This window comes from Aulostomus chinensis, chromosome 15 (assembly GCF_037954235.1).
Source record: "Aulostomus chinensis isolate RoL2024-O1b breed Wild chromosome 15, RoL_Achi_v1.0, whole genome shotgun sequence".
Classification (NCBI taxonomy): Eukaryota; Metazoa; Chordata; class Actinopteri; order Syngnathiformes; family Aulostomidae; genus Aulostomus; species Aulostomus chinensis.
Genome location: NC_141334.1, coordinates 8,746,880 through 8,763,898, shown reverse-complemented (window position 1 = coordinate 8,763,898; position 17,019 = coordinate 8,746,880). Strand labels below are relative to the sequence as shown.

The window sequence follows — 17,019 nt, the reverse complement described above, 5'->3', positions numbered from 1 at the left end:
TTGTTGCCTGTATTTCTCTTTCAGTTCAGATTCAATTTGAGCTGCCGCTTTTCTTTTGTGTACAGTACAGCTGTTACCCTGACATATTCATCATTCTTATACATTATTTCACATTATGAAATAAACAGAACCCAGCGATCGCGGTCTACAGCAGGGTTCACATTTTTACAACATTTCTATTTATGTAATTTTTACTGTAAGTGTGTTTTAATATAAAAGCTTCCACCCTCCCAGCTCTCACTTGTCGGGGAGCCCCCGAAGGCAACATTAATTCAGCTTCCCCTTTTGGCCAAACAAACCAGACTCCCGAAAGGAGAAGAAAAAAAAAAAGAAGAAAAAAAAAAGCTCCAACGGCTGGGTGGTGTTGCTGCACGCTGAGGAAGGAGAGGTTGTGTTTGGATTAGGGGGTTGGGCTGCCTGCTGGTAGGAGAACCTGCCGCCAGACATCCACTTGGTCTCTGGCGGTGCAGCGTCGCTTTTCCCGCAACATCAGCTTCAGTAACTGCGGCGCGCAGCCTCCAGCCTCACCTGCTCCCCATCCTGCTGCTCCTCATCCTGCTCCTCCTGCCTCTGTCCACTCCAGCACTGCCGCAGCACGGACAAGCACGGCCAGCTGTAAGTGTCTTGGATGCATTTTAATCTCTAATTCAAGACTGGCGGAGGTAGTTCTTTCTGAATTTAATCCTGTAAATATATGAGATGTTGTAAACAGTGTTAGTTGACTATTTTGCTTCTGCAGTCCGTGGCGTGATTTGAATGTAATTTCTCTCACCAGTCCTGATCTTTACTTAATATTTCTTCTGTCTTTGAAGCTTCAAACTTGTAAGGATAGATACTTATTCACCTTTAAAATCTTCTTTATTATATAGACGAGCACTTTTATCTGCCTGGTTTTGAAGGCTGAGTGATAAAAGCATCCTTCTTCTATCCAGGAGCAATCTACAGGGAAATAAGCGGATATTTAAGTGAAAGATGGTGAAATTGGGGAGTAATCTTCAAGACAAAGGGGCCAAAGCGGTGAGCGTGGAGGACGGCTTTCAGAATGTTCCCCTCATCACTCCCCTGGATGTTGGCAGCCTCCAGAGCCAAGCGCCTGACAAGGTGAGAGACAGCCGCCAAAATCTGTTGTTCTAAAGCTCACTCTGTGTTTGAACTCAGTGTTGTTGACCTACGTCGTCCTTAAACACACACACTTCCTCTCTCTCTCTCTCTCTGTTCCTGTCTCACACACACACATACACATGCTCTTTCATTCATTCACACAATCATTCATCTCAGCTGTCTCCCAGCCGTGTCCTTTGTTTTCCAGCTGAGATTAGGAGGGAGATTTGGTGCCAGACAGACTGTCATTTATCATCTCGACATCCCATAGTAACTGCGCCGCTGCACGTTAATCCAGTTACCATGGTGGCAGTTCAACGTGGAGAACCGATTGGTGTGTCATTTGGGCTCGGGACAGAGAGCTTCACTGATTGCACATTATGAGAATTAATGGAATTAGACAAAAGATGAGCTGATGTGATGTCATAAAAGCTTTCTTATGTGTTTGACAGTGTTTGGCAGGGTGATGATTTATATTTTTAAATTAATTAATTGTACTTCTTTAAAGTAGAACTCCAGGCTGGAATAACAAGATTGAACACCGTACCACTTCTCATGAGAATAACATCATTATATGAACCAAGGTTTCAACCTGACAGATATAAAAAGCCTCTTCGGTTCTATAGGGAAATCTGGCCTTCCTCACTTTCACAATAAACTACACCTCATCAGGAGGCAGCACTTCCTGTTGTTTCATTAGTTGGTCTCAATGATTGATCCTTTCCTGGAAAACATTGCATCTTAGATGGTGATATCATCCTTCAAAAAGAGGCACAAGCAGTCAGTGAATTGATTTATTAATTCGTGGCTCACCAGAAAAACAAGCTCAAGAGATGTTATTGTGATTTACGTCAGCTGGTTTAAAGGAATAGAAGATTTAAAGGGATAGTTTGAGAGTTGAGAAACAGCAGGTATTTGCTTTCTTGCAGATCATGCTGATGCTAAATAGAAGGCGATCAATGCAACTGATCAGTTGCTGATTATAGATTGGAAACAGGTCGAAGCAGTTAACCTCACTCACCTACAGTCTGCCTTCCAGCACCATCATTGGTCCTGGCGAAGAAACAGTCCTGTACACGACAACACACAGAGAAAACACACAAATAGACGAATGCATCCATCCTATAAATGAAACCAATAAGATATATGATGTGTGCCTGATTCTGTTCCCCCATTTCCTGTCTTTATGCTAAGCTAAGCTAACAGCTTGTTTGCTGCAGCTTCAGATTGTGACCACGTAAGCACTGCAGTGACATCGTAGTTCTCATAGAACTTTCAGCAAGAAAGTCACTGATATTTTGAGTTTTGGACTGTCGGCTGGATAAATTGTTTCCTGTTTTCAAGAGCTTCGTGTCACTACATTTTGGGCTTTAAATGCAAATTGGAGCTGGTGCATTGGTTTGGCCAGTAATGTTGGTGGATAACCGTTGATTATTGACAGATCAGTGTCTGGGTATATCTTAAATGAACACAATTGTGGATACAGACGCTTAAGGTCATTTCAGTCTGGAGATCCTGCCTCCATTACTTATCTTTGTCACAAGTGATAACCACATCCAAGGAATAATTGCAAAATAAATAAATAGAGCTATTTGGGCTGATCTACTGATACTGGAATGTTCCACTTTGTAATAGTAAGGTAAATGTCAGCTGCAGGATATGTGTCACATCTCGTTAGTAACTAGGGTTGAAGGACTTTGAAAAAAATATCAAATAGCAGTCAATTCAGGTGCTTTTTCCTTGTGATCCATATTATTTAACTGATTTGTCATGATTGTGTTATGATAGTTGTGTAATTGTTGCAGGGGAATGTACCAAGCAAAGTTGTCGGTAGGAGGCTATTTGCATGCTGGGAAATCTCTTCAGTACCACAATAGTTCTTGATTAATTAATTGATTTAGGACAGTATTTGGACACACGTTTGGCCTTTAGAATATATTGCACCTTCTGCCGTATCAGTATTGTGCTAAGCTATGCTGCAATTTTGATTAAAAAAATGCCATATATTTTCTAGGACTAGTTTGAACAACAGATTGCATTTCCACATTTTGGACGGTTGGATTGTTCCCCCCTTAAATAACACAGTTTGACGTGATCTCTGGGAAAACAAAGGTTCCCTTAGAATACAGTAAACTGCAAAAGGCTTTATTTTTTCAACAAAGAACCAAAGTTACCTGCTAGCTGTAAAAAAAAAAAAAAAAAAAAAATCACAATCTTTCTTACTTTCTAAGAGCAAGTGTCACATTTCTCATATGTTGGATTCTCTTTGAATGTGAGGGGTCACAGGGAAGTCAGAAAGTATTCTACCACGTCTGTTGAGTTGCAGCGCTGCAGACCGAAGCAGTGCAGCCCGCCGTGCCTTCATTGTGTATTCTGCTGAGGGAAGCGTAATCTCTTTCTATTTCATATACCGGTTAACTGGGGAGGCTTGTCATTCACTGCACTCAAACATGCACGTATGCGCGCGCACACACACACACACACACACACACACACACACACACGTAGGAAGGCGTGTTTTAAAGGAGTGTGCTGGGTTCAACTTTTATATCTGAGCCTTGTGGGTGTTTCTAAAATAACTAACATTAGCAGTGGAGATAAATTAATAATAGACGGATGCTCTTTCCATCAGAGTGAGAAAGAGAGAAAGACTGCACTGCTCATTTCGTGGTCTAACACACACAGTAGCCCAAGAATTGCAAAAATTTGATCCAGTAGGTTGAAACAACCCAAAAGTGCCTGACATGACCGTGATATTATTGCAACAATAGCCTGAAATATGCCGACCCAGAAGTGGCTGGGCACTGTTACTGTTCAGAAGCTGCTTAGTGATAATCTTGTGTCAATAGTTGTGCTTTTTTTTGGTCATTTTTCTTCAGATACGTAACACTTAAACAGAGGAGACAAATAATAGATAGCCTACATACTGGAGGGCTGGGTGACTTCTAAGGGTACTGGCTGAATCAAATCGGAACTTTGGAGTACCTATTCACATGAGCTCGTATGATAAGGTCAGGTGCAGAGCATCCTAGTGCAGAGGCAAAGTGGAGGGATACGCCATCAAACAAAGATGCTCACATAAACAGTATTGTAGCATGCAGGTAACCCTGAAACTCACAATAGTTTCTTTTCATCATTCATTCCCTGCTGTCATGTCATTGATTGCACTTTGAAAGGTCGCCTGCAACTGAGGTCAAAGCTGAAATAATTTGAACTTTGAGTGCAGTGCCCTGTGGAAATTTTAAGACTGGGAAGCATTACTTTCCTCAGAGAAATAAAGAGACACAGTCAGTGTAGAAGCCCATGAGGGTAAAGAGGCAAGATGACCTAGAAGAAAAGGTTGGAGTCAAAAATGGCATCGATAAGTTCCTTGATGGGTTTCTGCACAATTTCTCATTTGTGTAATATGTTTTTCGTCCAAAGTGGCAGTGAATCCTCTGCGCAGACGTTGCAATGTAGTGTTCCATTAGCTTTCACTTGTTTTTAGGTTCTTTAACTATAAGAGAAAAAGAGCGACACCACGTGACATCATCCTTGCAACATGTTCAAGCCCAACACGCAGTCAGGTTAATGGTTAGCTGAAAGTGTGGTTACACATTTAAATCTTGATGTTGATGTCTCTCTGTATTTTTTGTGATGTGAAATGCAAAGTTGACTCTGCAGCACATCAATAGCCTCAACCATGTGGTCAGACACCGAAGCTAAAGTCTTAAAGCTTAAGAATGAGCCGGCAGCAGTCGCAGCAAATATGGAGAATTGGCTTTTCCATGTCAGTTATTTAAGTTACGCACTAAAAATACTGACTGCTTGGTGCCCAGTGGTACTTTAGTGTATTTACCCAACGCCATACAGAACATGTGCGGTCTTTTAGTTTACCGTGTTCGCCATTCAAACACCCCTCGCTGATGGTATTAACAACCTTGTAAACGGAATTAAGTTAAAAGCTCCAAGTCCTATTTGAAGGTAGCAAATCAATAGTTAATTAGAAATTAGCATCACAAGATTGGGGGCGGCATGATTTGGAGGTTGAGTGGCTGTCTAAGCAACCGAGGGGTCCCTAGTTTGAGTCTCACTTCCCAGTGAACATGTCAAAGTATCCTTGAGCAAGATACTGAACTCCTAATTGCTCCTGATGGACCTGTGGCGGACTGGTGACCTGTCCAGGGTGAACCCCGCCTCTCGCCCAATGTCAGCTGGGATAGGCTCAAACCCCCCCTGTGACCCTTAACAGATAAGCAGTATAGAAAATGGATGGATGGATGGATGGATGGATGGATGGATCGCAGGATTGAACCTTGGTAACGGTTCATCTCATCAACTTAAGTAACACTTATGACATTGAAAATGCCTCATTAATGGTTGGTATAATGTACCAGCCCTGCAGATACGTGAATCTACTGCTTTCATGGGAGCTCAGACATCACCTGGTGTTAGCTGCCTTTGCACATACACCCTGAGTGTGTGTTTGTAAAATACGCTTTTGTGTGTGTGTGTGTGTGTGTGTGTGTGTGTGTGTGTGTGCACGTGTGTGTGTGCACGTTTGTGAGTGACAAGTCATTTCTGTCAGCAGTCGTCAGTTCATGACATGACATTCAGAGAGCTGTCAGTCATTTTATACTGATGAAATCGCGAGGCTGGGAAGTGCTGCTACATTGTGGCTGCCTTTGTGTTGTACACACACACACACACACACACACACACACACACACACACACACACACACACACACACACACACACTATATATATACTTGATCTCCTGACAGAGAGAATAACGCAGGTGTAGCATGACCTCTTGTGATTTACCAGTGAATCATTGTTGTTGACATTTGAAAGGAGAGGGGGTCAAAGCTAAATACTTGCTGCACTGTTGAAGATCTATGAACTTTAGGAGAGGAGTGGGCTCACAGATTACTGTTGCTTCTTGCATTTTGATACACCGGCTCACAGCTAATGCACATTTTGAAGTCTGCACGCAGGACTGAAAAAAAAAATGTTAGTTCAGCTGCCGCCTAAGCTGCTTAAAGTCGTCTATACGTGCCAGCATTAATCACATACAGCAAAATCTGCTCCTGCAAATGCAGATGGGTTCTTTTGCTTTTCCACGAGACAGTGTGGGAGTCATAAAGGTCAAAGTGCTGCTTAATCTAATTTTGTCTCCAGCTGTAAGTGTAAGAATTTGTCTTTCTGGCAAGCGATGCGTGAACGCACCAGAGGCCAAGAGAAATAAAGAAATCCGTAATTAGACAACAGACCAGAGTGAGCTGTGACGATAACTGACACATTGGTTTGTTCTGCACACGTCCACAATAATTCAGCCCAGATTGTAGGTGTGTATGACAACACTCATCTCTACTTCAACTTTTTAACATGCCCCCCCTTCCCCCCCCCCCCCTTATCTGGATTTGTTTCCATACCAATAATATCTTTGTAATGAAAATCTTTCTAACTGTAACTTAATGTTGTGTTCCCTCCCTGCCCCTCCCCATCAGTTTATCAGCTTTAATCAGGCTTTCAGGATCTGATCTGAGACCAGTTTCTATCCTTTTTAAAGCTAAAGGGAGCTTTATTGGGTCATGTGACCTGAATAGTACCCCAGATCCGCAGTGCAGTTCGGTAAAGCTTTACCAATATGACCCCAGCTGTTTTCACCCTGATCCTGCCTGATGACTACAGGGTTACCCAGGGATATTTGCAGGGGTGACGTGATAGTGGGGTTTGCAGTAAAGTTTATACTTGTAGGAAGATAACAATACTGCTTTGGCCTCTATGGAGGACGGGGCATTAGAGAGGTATTAGATTTGATTCCATCTGGGCCGGGACGCATCACAGCCTCCGTCGGGTCACCAATATCTTGATTGGATTGCCAGTAGTTTGAAACGACATCCAGAAGAGGATGGAGAGAAAAAGAGAGAGAGAGAGAAAGAGAGAGAGAGAGAAAGACATGAATAGACGAACCAGCAACAGATCTTTTTCTTACGTTTGTTGTTTCTTTGAGAACAAGGCTCAAGTACAAAGAGCTGCTTCAAGGACTGTGAAAGACTTGTTTCCTGTCCAACGTGTCTCTTTATACCTTCATCCCACTCCTCACCTCAGTCTCTGTGGAGAAGCTTTTACATTTCATTCATTCTTAACTGCTGCATACATTTCTAACCGAACAGAGTGGAGTCCCTTTGAGGAGGAATCCTCAGGATGTACGTTAAATCAGTAATGGATGCTTAAATTATTTCATATAAGGATATGAGGCCCTGTAGATGAACTATCATACAGCGTTAATTTGACAAATGACCATAAATAACACATTGACTCTTTTCAGATTAAAGTGGCTGATTGCTCGGGTTGCTTTGACTTGTGAAGGCCAACTAAACACAAAGAAATTACACACAGCTGCACGATGATTGAGTCTATTAATCACTAACAGTGTTTGCTGTGTAATGAAAGGACGGGCTTTCTCAACAGCTAGTTTAAAACTTGAATACACTTATTAATTTAACAATGTAAATGTTACAATATTAATCATTAAATCCAATTTTTATACCCAGTTTCAGTCAAACCCCCTGTGCAGGATAAGAATACAAATTCAGTCAAAGTTTTAATTGCACTGTTTGGAGAAGAGTGAATTCAGCTTTTATGACTTTACTACTAAGGTACACATGAAGGGTGTTTTGCTTTGGTTACTTTCCAGGAAGCAGAAAATTAGAGTGAAAGTACTGCAATATATATTATATGATACTTTAGCCCATGATCATGATTCAGCGATTCTGCAATATTCAGCTAGTATTGCAAGATGATTTATGTGGAATACATTGTAATATCTGCACAACTGGAGAAAATACCCACAAAAATGTAAAAAAAACAAAACCAAAACAACAGCCTCAGGATGTATGTATTTATTCACCACATGATTGTGTCAGTTTCGTGGAATCTGACAACTGACATAAAAATCATGTAAATCAACATGCTTCTATGACACACACACACACACACACACACACACACACACACACGTGCACGCATACACTCAAACATACAAATAGACGCGCACACACAATAACAGCTTGTTAAAATGCCAATTCCAACTGCCAACAGTGTATCAAGAGTGTATCAGGAGAGGAAGTGTTGCGATATATTGCAGTGTTGGTTCTTTACTCCACTATGTTAAATACACACATTCGTCAAAGTGACTAATATGATTGCAACAAGACTCTTAACGTTCTCCTCCTCCTCCTCAAGCACCAGAGGCTCTAATCCAGCAGCTCTGCAGTGGCAGTTTGACCAGTGGTATCCGCAGAACTCAGGAGAACCTGCTGATTTTCATTCTGGCTGTGTATGAAGAGATTGATTTACAACTCTGATGCCAGGGGAATGCAAATGACTGCCTTTACTCACCTAGAAGATAAGAGAACAGTGGTGCTCATCCTCGGAGACCCGCCGTGGCTTTCAGGATTCAATCCAGTCATGATGGTTTCTCTGTTAAAGGTGGAAACCTATTCGGAAGACTGTAATCAGTATTTTATATTCGCAAAGTTAAATTACATATCTTATGTATGTAAACCGCCGTGGAGTTGCAGCGCAGCTCTCCTGTTCTCAGCTCTAAAGCACATTTTAGGGTCCTTCATCTCTTTTTCTTTCTCTATTTCAGGCACACGGCTTTACAGTTTCAATGAAGGATGCAGGACGTGGAATTTTTTTCAGTTGATGCGATACTATTACAGATAATTAGTTTTATTCCCATGGCTATTACCACTACATTTTTATTTCAAACAAACAAACAAACAACTATTCCCCGTGTGTTTGCAGTTATGTCCATTTTACATCCCCATCAGATGTCAGATGACCACATCAATAGTAAAACTTAAGAACAACTTATTATTATATTGTTTAATTTATGGCAGTTATATTGGTTATAATTTATGTTTTTTTTTATCAATAAAAGTTTCCTTTATCAGCCGGTGAGTTACCAGGAGTGATATTATCTCGGTTAATTTCCTCTGGCTGCTATCAGTGTCATTTTGCAGTGAAGAAGCTCGATATGTTACAGCACAATATTGGCAGCTGATTTGACCGTGAACACAGAGAAGCGTTTAGCTGGAGAGTGGAGGGCAAAACAAAGCCAGAGGGATATTTAGCAGGAGGGCAGGAAACACAGAGCCACACTAGAAGTGGACTCAGAGTGCTGGACTTCTACCCAAGTCTACGAAAACATGAGTCCCAACATATATGGTTTTAATTTTTGTGTATAATGACCAACTGTTTGATTGGCATGTCTATGTTTGAGTGTACTGGAGTATAAATGAGGTCAGCAGCGATGTCTTCATACACACTGGTCTCATCATTCAGATGAACATGACAGGCAGGACTGTAGCTCGTTACTCAAACTAATAAACGACGAGGCAAAAATAGAAGTTAGATTGGGAGAAATGTCAGTCAAGTGTTTTGTAAACATGAGGGGTGGGAGAAAAAAATCAATTTTCAAAGATGCATCACAATTTTCTCTTGAAAAGTGATTTATTGATGTACAAAAGTCAATATTTGGAAAATGAATTCTCTACAGTAAGATTGGCTGTGATAGCAGCCATATTTCCCACAGTTGCATGACAGTAGTACTGTGTGTGTGTGTGTGTGTGTGTGTGTGTGTGTGTGTGCTCTGCTTTCACTCTGCCTTGCTGTTGCGTTCACGTAGACTGAATGAGACACAGTTGCAGACTGTTCACAGCTTGTCATTTTAGCAGAAGCACAAAGTCAAGCCGACAGTTAGGGCAAATCCACGGACACCACAAGGGCCGTCAAGAGGAAGGTTTATACCGACACGGACTGAAGGATTCATCGCGTCGAACTTAACTACGTTGTTTTTGACGGACAAAAAACAAACACCTCACACTACACAAATGTCAAGAATCGCTTCAAGGCATTTCATTAGATTTGGCACAAATGTCCAGTGGGACTCTATAGTGAACTGAAAGATTCTAGGAGTTAAAACACAAAAGTCAAGGTCACTGTGTCACCACACATGAACACAATATCTCACAAACTGATAGTTCTTTACATGTGGTACAGATGTCCTCTGGTACTTGAAAATGAACTGGTCAGAGGCCACTGTCCTCTCATATGAAGGTGATATGAATTGAAAAGCGTCATGGGATTTCTTCAAATAGGGTACAAATGTTCACTTGGGCTCAAGGACAAACGAAAGATTTGCAAAGGTCAAGTCACTCTAACAGACACACACTCCGGAGACACCTGCAAGTATTCACAGTTTAGATTAAGTTTGCATTATAATAAGAACCATTTTTTTATGTGTCCATGTTTAATTTAATGGCATGATTCCTATTTTCAAAAAGTGGATGTCTTACTGTGTATTGGAATTCTGCTAGCTTCCAAACATGACTTGATCAAACATTAATGATGTTTGATTATTTCACACCTTCATCTTGTTAGAGACCACATGTTGCACCACATAATTTCCCTCAAGAATGGATGCCTTCAGTGTTTGACTGGGATTTCATTCACTATTTTATCACTGGGAATCACTTGAGGCAAAGGTGTCAGAAGAATGTCTATGGCTGCCTTCTACACCGAAACCACGCCAAAGCAGCTCAGCCTTTGGGGGATGAAATATGAAACAACCATCCAGAGTGATAAGAGGTCTGAGGAATCACATAGTGAGAAAGATGGGAAAGACACGTTGTGACAGCTTTTCCACAGAGAATATCAAATCTAAAAAAACAACAACTCTGATTTCAGACAGAAAGATGGAGAGACCGAAATAAAGAGTAACTGAGTTTGAGTTTCTAACTGCAGTGCATGTGTCACTCATTTGCTCTATAATTTAAAAAACAAACCAACAACATATATCACATCATCTTGTCTTCAAAAGAATGGAGCATCACATCACAACGCTGCAGTCTGTTTTATCCCACAGGAATAAATTGTAGAACTCTATTACTGGTCTCAGTACGATGTGTGTCAGTCATAGAGATATTAAATGTCACCGTGTGAAGACATTTGCATAAATACACTAATTGAATAAATATTCTCATAGCAAATGGCAGCAGAGGTTGTGCTTCTGTGTGCACTGAAATAATTTCCCCGCCTGTTAGTGTTGTCTAAGTGTCCGTTAGTTTTAATGACATATTAAATGTCACAGTAAGTGATGAAGTCTAGTACTTGTTAGTTGCTCCCTCTGGCTGGAGTACTCATAAAGAAACCCAGATGAGTAAACTTTGAAATTCATCCCTTTTAATTTCATTTCTTGACTACCCGTGGTAAATTAATGACCACGGTTTTTCCTCTAAATTGGCAACAATTATGGGTGTTGCAAAATATCAGCACCGAAATATCCTGATCCTTTGTCTTGGGATACAGTGTTGATCCATTAGCATCCGATAATATTTCTATTTAAAGAGCTGTTGCAAAAGATTTTCCTGTCACTACTTTGTCTTTTAATTTTGACTCTACATTTAGTTATGCATCGTTTCATTTTGGCTGTCGCACTCTGTGAAACTGACTCAACGTTTGAGTGAATTATTAATGCTTTTTAAGGAGTATTTTTCTTCCTTTTCACAGATATCAGAAAGTACCAAGATAAAAAAAAAAATGCAGGTTAGATTTGGAAATAAATTGATTATCTTGGAGTTGTGAAATTTTTGTCATCATAGACATCATGTTGTTATCGTATCGTATCGTATAGTATCATATCGTATCGTATCGCATCGTTTCGTAGTGGATCATGATCCTTCCCCCAACAGGCCTTTCAATATTGGACCATCGTTGTGGACCCTGTGACTCTGACTGCCATCCATAGAGCAACATACCAATCTAAAGAAACCCCAAAAACCTCACATGGCTACTTGATCTAAGAAACTGTCATGAGAAAACATGGTTGAAAGATGAGGTACTGCTTCTGTAGAGTGACAACTTCTAATTACATTTCTCCCTATTATGACTGTTCATAGCTGCATCATTTATATGACTTTTTTATGTGCTAAACAAGATTTTATTGCTCATAAATATTTGGACCTGAGAGCAGATGGTTCTTTGTTCAGTACGTTTCTCTGATAGCTAAAGGGCAGTGTGAACGAGGCTGCGTTGATTGATGACCGCTTCATTAAATAATATGAAACAAAGGGAGGGAGATGCAGGCACGCGGGTGACAGACTAATGAAGCAACATAAAGCGCTGGTGTGCTTGAACCTACAAGCCCTGAGCGGGTTGTTGCGAAATGAGTCGGAGAATGAGAAAGTTGAGGCAAAATTGAGACATTAGTTAGGTCTATGACAAGCCTGATGCAAGGCTTTACTGCACTGGAGGTCACCACTCTGCGGAGCCTCAGGGGTCCAATCAAATGCACTGTAGTCTGCACACCTACTGCGGCATTCAACTCTTAGATAAGCGCCTTCTAGAGCCAACTGACAGCTTTGTTATTCAGATAGTGGAACCACTTTGTGTGCGCAGGAGTCTCTGGCTTTGTCTCAAAGTGACAGAGAGTCGGTCAGAGGCAGTGCAATTAGCCACAAGGACATAAAGATATTATTCTCACCATCCATCTCTGCCTTGTCATTTTCACGTCTAGTCTCTCTTCCTGCTTCATTCTCATCCAAATTACTGAACAACAAATGCACAAAACAGTGTAAGGATACTTTTAGAAACAAGAAATCCTCCTGCTACAAAAGAGGAGGTGAGGCTTAAGCAGAGGAGAGGAGTTAGTAAAGGTGTCAGGTTAGCAGGTCAGTTTTGTGTGAACTGTACAAATGTGGGTACAAATGTAAAGTGAATATTTGACACGTTCAGAGCTCAACAGTGACAGCCAACCTAACTTAGTTTTCCTTTTGTTTTCTCCACTGACATTTCAGCCACTCTTGACATAAACCAAGTCAACCAGTGATCAAGTGAATTGTGACCATAAAATACAAAAAGGGAAAAGGAGAAGAAGGCAAATGCCTGTGTACACACTTATCTTTAGAACTAAGGAACCTCTCTCCCCAGAAGCCATCGCAAACATTTCCCACCCCTCATTCCCCAAAGTAACCAAATTCCATGACCAACCCTGGTCGATGTACCTTAGATCTGCAGGTATTGTAGTGCTTCTCTGTGTCATTGCTGAAGAAAACTTGTTGATATACAAACTTGATTCTTCGGGGCAAAAAACCCTTGTTTCACAACCTTCATTCATGCTTCAAAGTTATGACGACTAATCAACTTATTTAGTCACTTTCTGTTGAGCTCCTTTTCCTCCAAAACAAAACACGGTAGTTTCCTTCCAGGTAGGCGGTCGTCTGAGATTCTCACCTCCAGGATTTATGAACCTACAGCAGAGCTCTCACAGATGCCTCACACTGGTGTTTCCTGCAGGATGGTTCCTGGGATGTTGGATGCACTTCAGTTTGATAGACAGTCAAATTGTAAAGAGCCTGTGAAATAAATGCCACAGCCACTTTAGTATGATTTCAATGACTGTTGTGCTTAGAGCTTAGCTTGTTTTGGGGCTGATGCCAATACTGACATTATGGAATGACAAAAATACCATCGTCCATCATGGCCGACAGCCACCTACCATGGAACCCTCCACCACAGTAACAGCAGTTGTGTTTCCATCATTAGAAAATGATGATGTCAACGACACAATTATAAAAAAAAAAACCTGCATGTTTGAGGTAGATTTTGCCTTCCTTTAAAAAGAGTGGTTGCACAAAAGCTCCAACATTATAAATGTTCAACTGACCAGTTGTTTATGCAGCCTGAACTTTCTTGCATATCCTCAATTTATTCTTTGTCTCCAGATAGCGTGCAACATGATATCAGCGAACACAAAATATCCATGTTTCACTACGTCGCTCCGTTTTCCGCTGTTGGAAGGCTGTAGAAGGCCATGACGACATAATACTGACATCTTTTGACCATAATTCACTGCACACCAGTTGACGGAAACACACCTAAATGTCCTTTTTTTTTTGCTGCATTTCCAAACTTTTCTTTCAAATTTCTTCATAATTCAACACAAAGTTGGCTACGTTTTTCTTTGTGTATCTCGTGTTATGCTGGTCTTTGTCATGTTTGTCCTAGTTTATTATTTTAGAGATGGAGATTGTTAGATCTCTTGACCGCGGCTGCTTGCTGATAGTCAGAGCGCACTCTGCTGGACAAACCATGCTATAACACCACATCAAAATTAGCCTGAGCATGTCATGCTGCATTGTGATTTGTAAACAAACAAGATCCTGGTGTGTATGTGATTTGCCAATATCAGCTGATATTATAGATATATTGATCAGGCTGTAGGTGTGATATAATTAAGGGTTATCTGTGTATACTGTCATCTTTCATCAGATTCAGTATCCAATAGCAACCTCTGCTTTCATCTGTTTCTCCATCCTCTACTCACACCGCTGGATATTGAGCTGTGCTCTCATCTCGGCCTCTCTATTCAAAATTACTTTTTCATGTCATCTTTACTTATCCACACAGAGGAAAGATGTCTCAGCTCCTGATGTCATTTCAGTGTCATATCTATCCTGTTACTCCCACATGGCCCAGGCTCATATCCTTTTTGACTATGAATATCAATCATTGAAACACATTTTTGTGAGCAATGCGCTGACACATGTCAATAGAAACCCACAAAAGTACTCGAAATGCCTAAACTAATGCTGTTTGTTTTCTACCTCCTCTACAGCAGGCAGTAAGCACGTGGTGAGCGGTTCATGCACGGTGTCAAATATGAGGAGATTTATTTCCATCCTGCAGTTCTCATGCACATCATCAGGAAATTAAATGTATTTGACTTGAGATTTGAATTGAGATTTTAGTTTTTCTCTGGCATATTTGGTATCCATCCATCCATCCATCCATCCAATTTCTACTGCTTACTCTGTTAAGGGTGGTGGGGGGGCTGGAGTCTATCCCAGCAGCCTTCAGCTGAGAGGCGGGGTTCCCCCTGGACAGGTCGCCAGTCCATCACAGGGCCAACACATAGAGACAGACAACCATTCACACTCACAGCCACGCTTGCGGTTATCATTACTGTGATAAGTAGCATGAAATATAGCAATAAAGTTTAAATTAAAGTTAAAGTTTAACGGCTATAAGTAAAACTCTGATACTTCTGTGGCACTGACCAAATTACCTCAGTTGGAGGTTGCCTTGTCATTCACAGCCAACTGAGTAAATCTCCATGTTGAGGTTTATTTTTTATATCGTAGATCTGCTTTAAGTGGAAAGAAACATCGTGATGAAACATGAAAGTCACGAGTTTAAGTGCCTAATAGTAATATTAATAGTAATATTGTTGGCAATATTATTGCCTAAAAGTAATATTAATAAAGTTGTAATAAAAACTGAGCTGAAAATATGAAAACTTTCAAAGATTTATAATGAAATTTATGTTCTGAAAGAATGGATTTTAATCTGTATTGAAAAAATGTATAGTTCTGAATCTGAAATTCAAGTCCTGGTAAAAGTTTAGGGAACAAAATTACTAGGTCTACTACTGTAGATTTGAAGGTCACCCTGTATCCACATTAAACTTTTCACATGTTCCCTGAAGTTGCCGTGTCTGGGATCTTGCTTTTCTTAAATACTCTGAACACACTGAATGTGCCTGGAGCCTTCTTCGGTTCTTCTCACCTGAATGTGTTGGCATTGAAGTGCATTGACCCTCGCAAATGAATTTTATTATTAGATCTTTGTGGCGACTCTGTTGATGACAAAAACACACAGTCATTCCTGCTTCGGTATATTCATTCAACCTCAACCAACCCTGTCTCTATCTGTCTCTGTCTCTGTCTCTGTCTCTGTCTCTGTCTCTTTCTCTCTCTCTTTCAGGTGGTGGTGAAAACTCGCACAGAGTACCAAACTGAGAAAAAGAGGCTGAAGGTTCCAAAGGTGGAGGAGTTCACCATCAGCTTCACCGATGGCGTGTCTGAGAGACTCAAAGTAAGAACGTGTGTCTGTGTCTGTGTGTGTGTGTAATTTCTGTCAACCTGGCTTTAATCAGTACTAATTATCAGAATATGTATCTGACAATTACCCAAAGTGAGATCAGTGTGAGGCCTGAATGTCTTTTTGCTTACACATATGCATAATCAAACACACTCATACAAGCACACACGCTTCCCTGGCAAAGGGTTGGAGTGTGTGTGTGCGTGTGTCTGTGTGTGTCTGTGTGTGTGTCTGTGTGTCTGTGTGTGAATCACAGAGTTACCGTTCCAAAAACATCTACATCACCCAGGCACTGTCTGCTTCGTTCTTCTGTTGTTGTTAGGGGAGACCAAAGAGAAGTCATGTTGTCATGGTAGCAAAGAAAACCTCCCTCCATGGCAACCCTGACAGAGAGAGAGAGAGAGAGAGAGAGAGAGAGAGAGAGAGACAGAGAGAGAGAAAGAAGAGAAAAAGTGCACAAGCGTGGGTGTGGAGATGAAAAAGTGTAGGTGTGCACGTGTGTGTGTGAATGAAAGGTGTAACACAGCATGAAGGTTCTTCAAAGCAGAGAGTAGAAATAGATATTGGATAGCACAAGAAATCTGTCTGGAGGACGCACAAACACACTATTGAGTTTGTGAGTGTGCTCTCACCAAGGTTAAGTAAACAACTGCTCTACCTGCTCTTCAATTGCTCTCTAAAGCAATTAGATGGTCTTGTGGCATTGAATATAGAAGCAATGGTGGACAAACAACTTTGTCAAGAGTTCTTGAAAGAGTCCAGCTGAACATGAGCAACTGACAGGGGAGAGAGTGAAAATGGTTTCACAGAAGTGAGTGATACAAATCAAATCTACCATCTCTCCATCTTTTTATTTGGTAGCTGACCAAGTAAGGTAAGCCACACGTCCCACTCCCCTGCGAAGCTCTCCAGCTCTTCCTGGGGAACCCAAGGCATTCCCAGACCAGATAAGATATATAATCCCTCCCACGTGTTCTGAGTC

The 17,019-nt window shown here is 41.1% G+C and overlaps 1 protein-coding gene across 1 annotated transcript in view; it reads left to right on the top strand.

Moving 5' to 3' along the window:
- Positions 1–270: 270 nt before the first annotated feature.
- nsg2 (neuronal vesicle trafficking associated 2) overlaps positions 271–17,019 on the top strand; it is a 41,441-nt gene continuing 24,692 nt past the window's right edge. Inside the window, exons 1-3 of the mRNA XM_086178972.1 lie at positions 271–615; positions 933–1,101; positions 15,921–16,031. Coding sequence (XP_086035098.1) covers positions 973–1,101; positions 15,921–16,031 — 240 coding nt within the window. The 5' untranslated portion in view covers positions 271–615; positions 933–972. The remainder of the gene's footprint in view (positions 616–932; positions 1,102–15,920; positions 16,032–17,019) is intronic.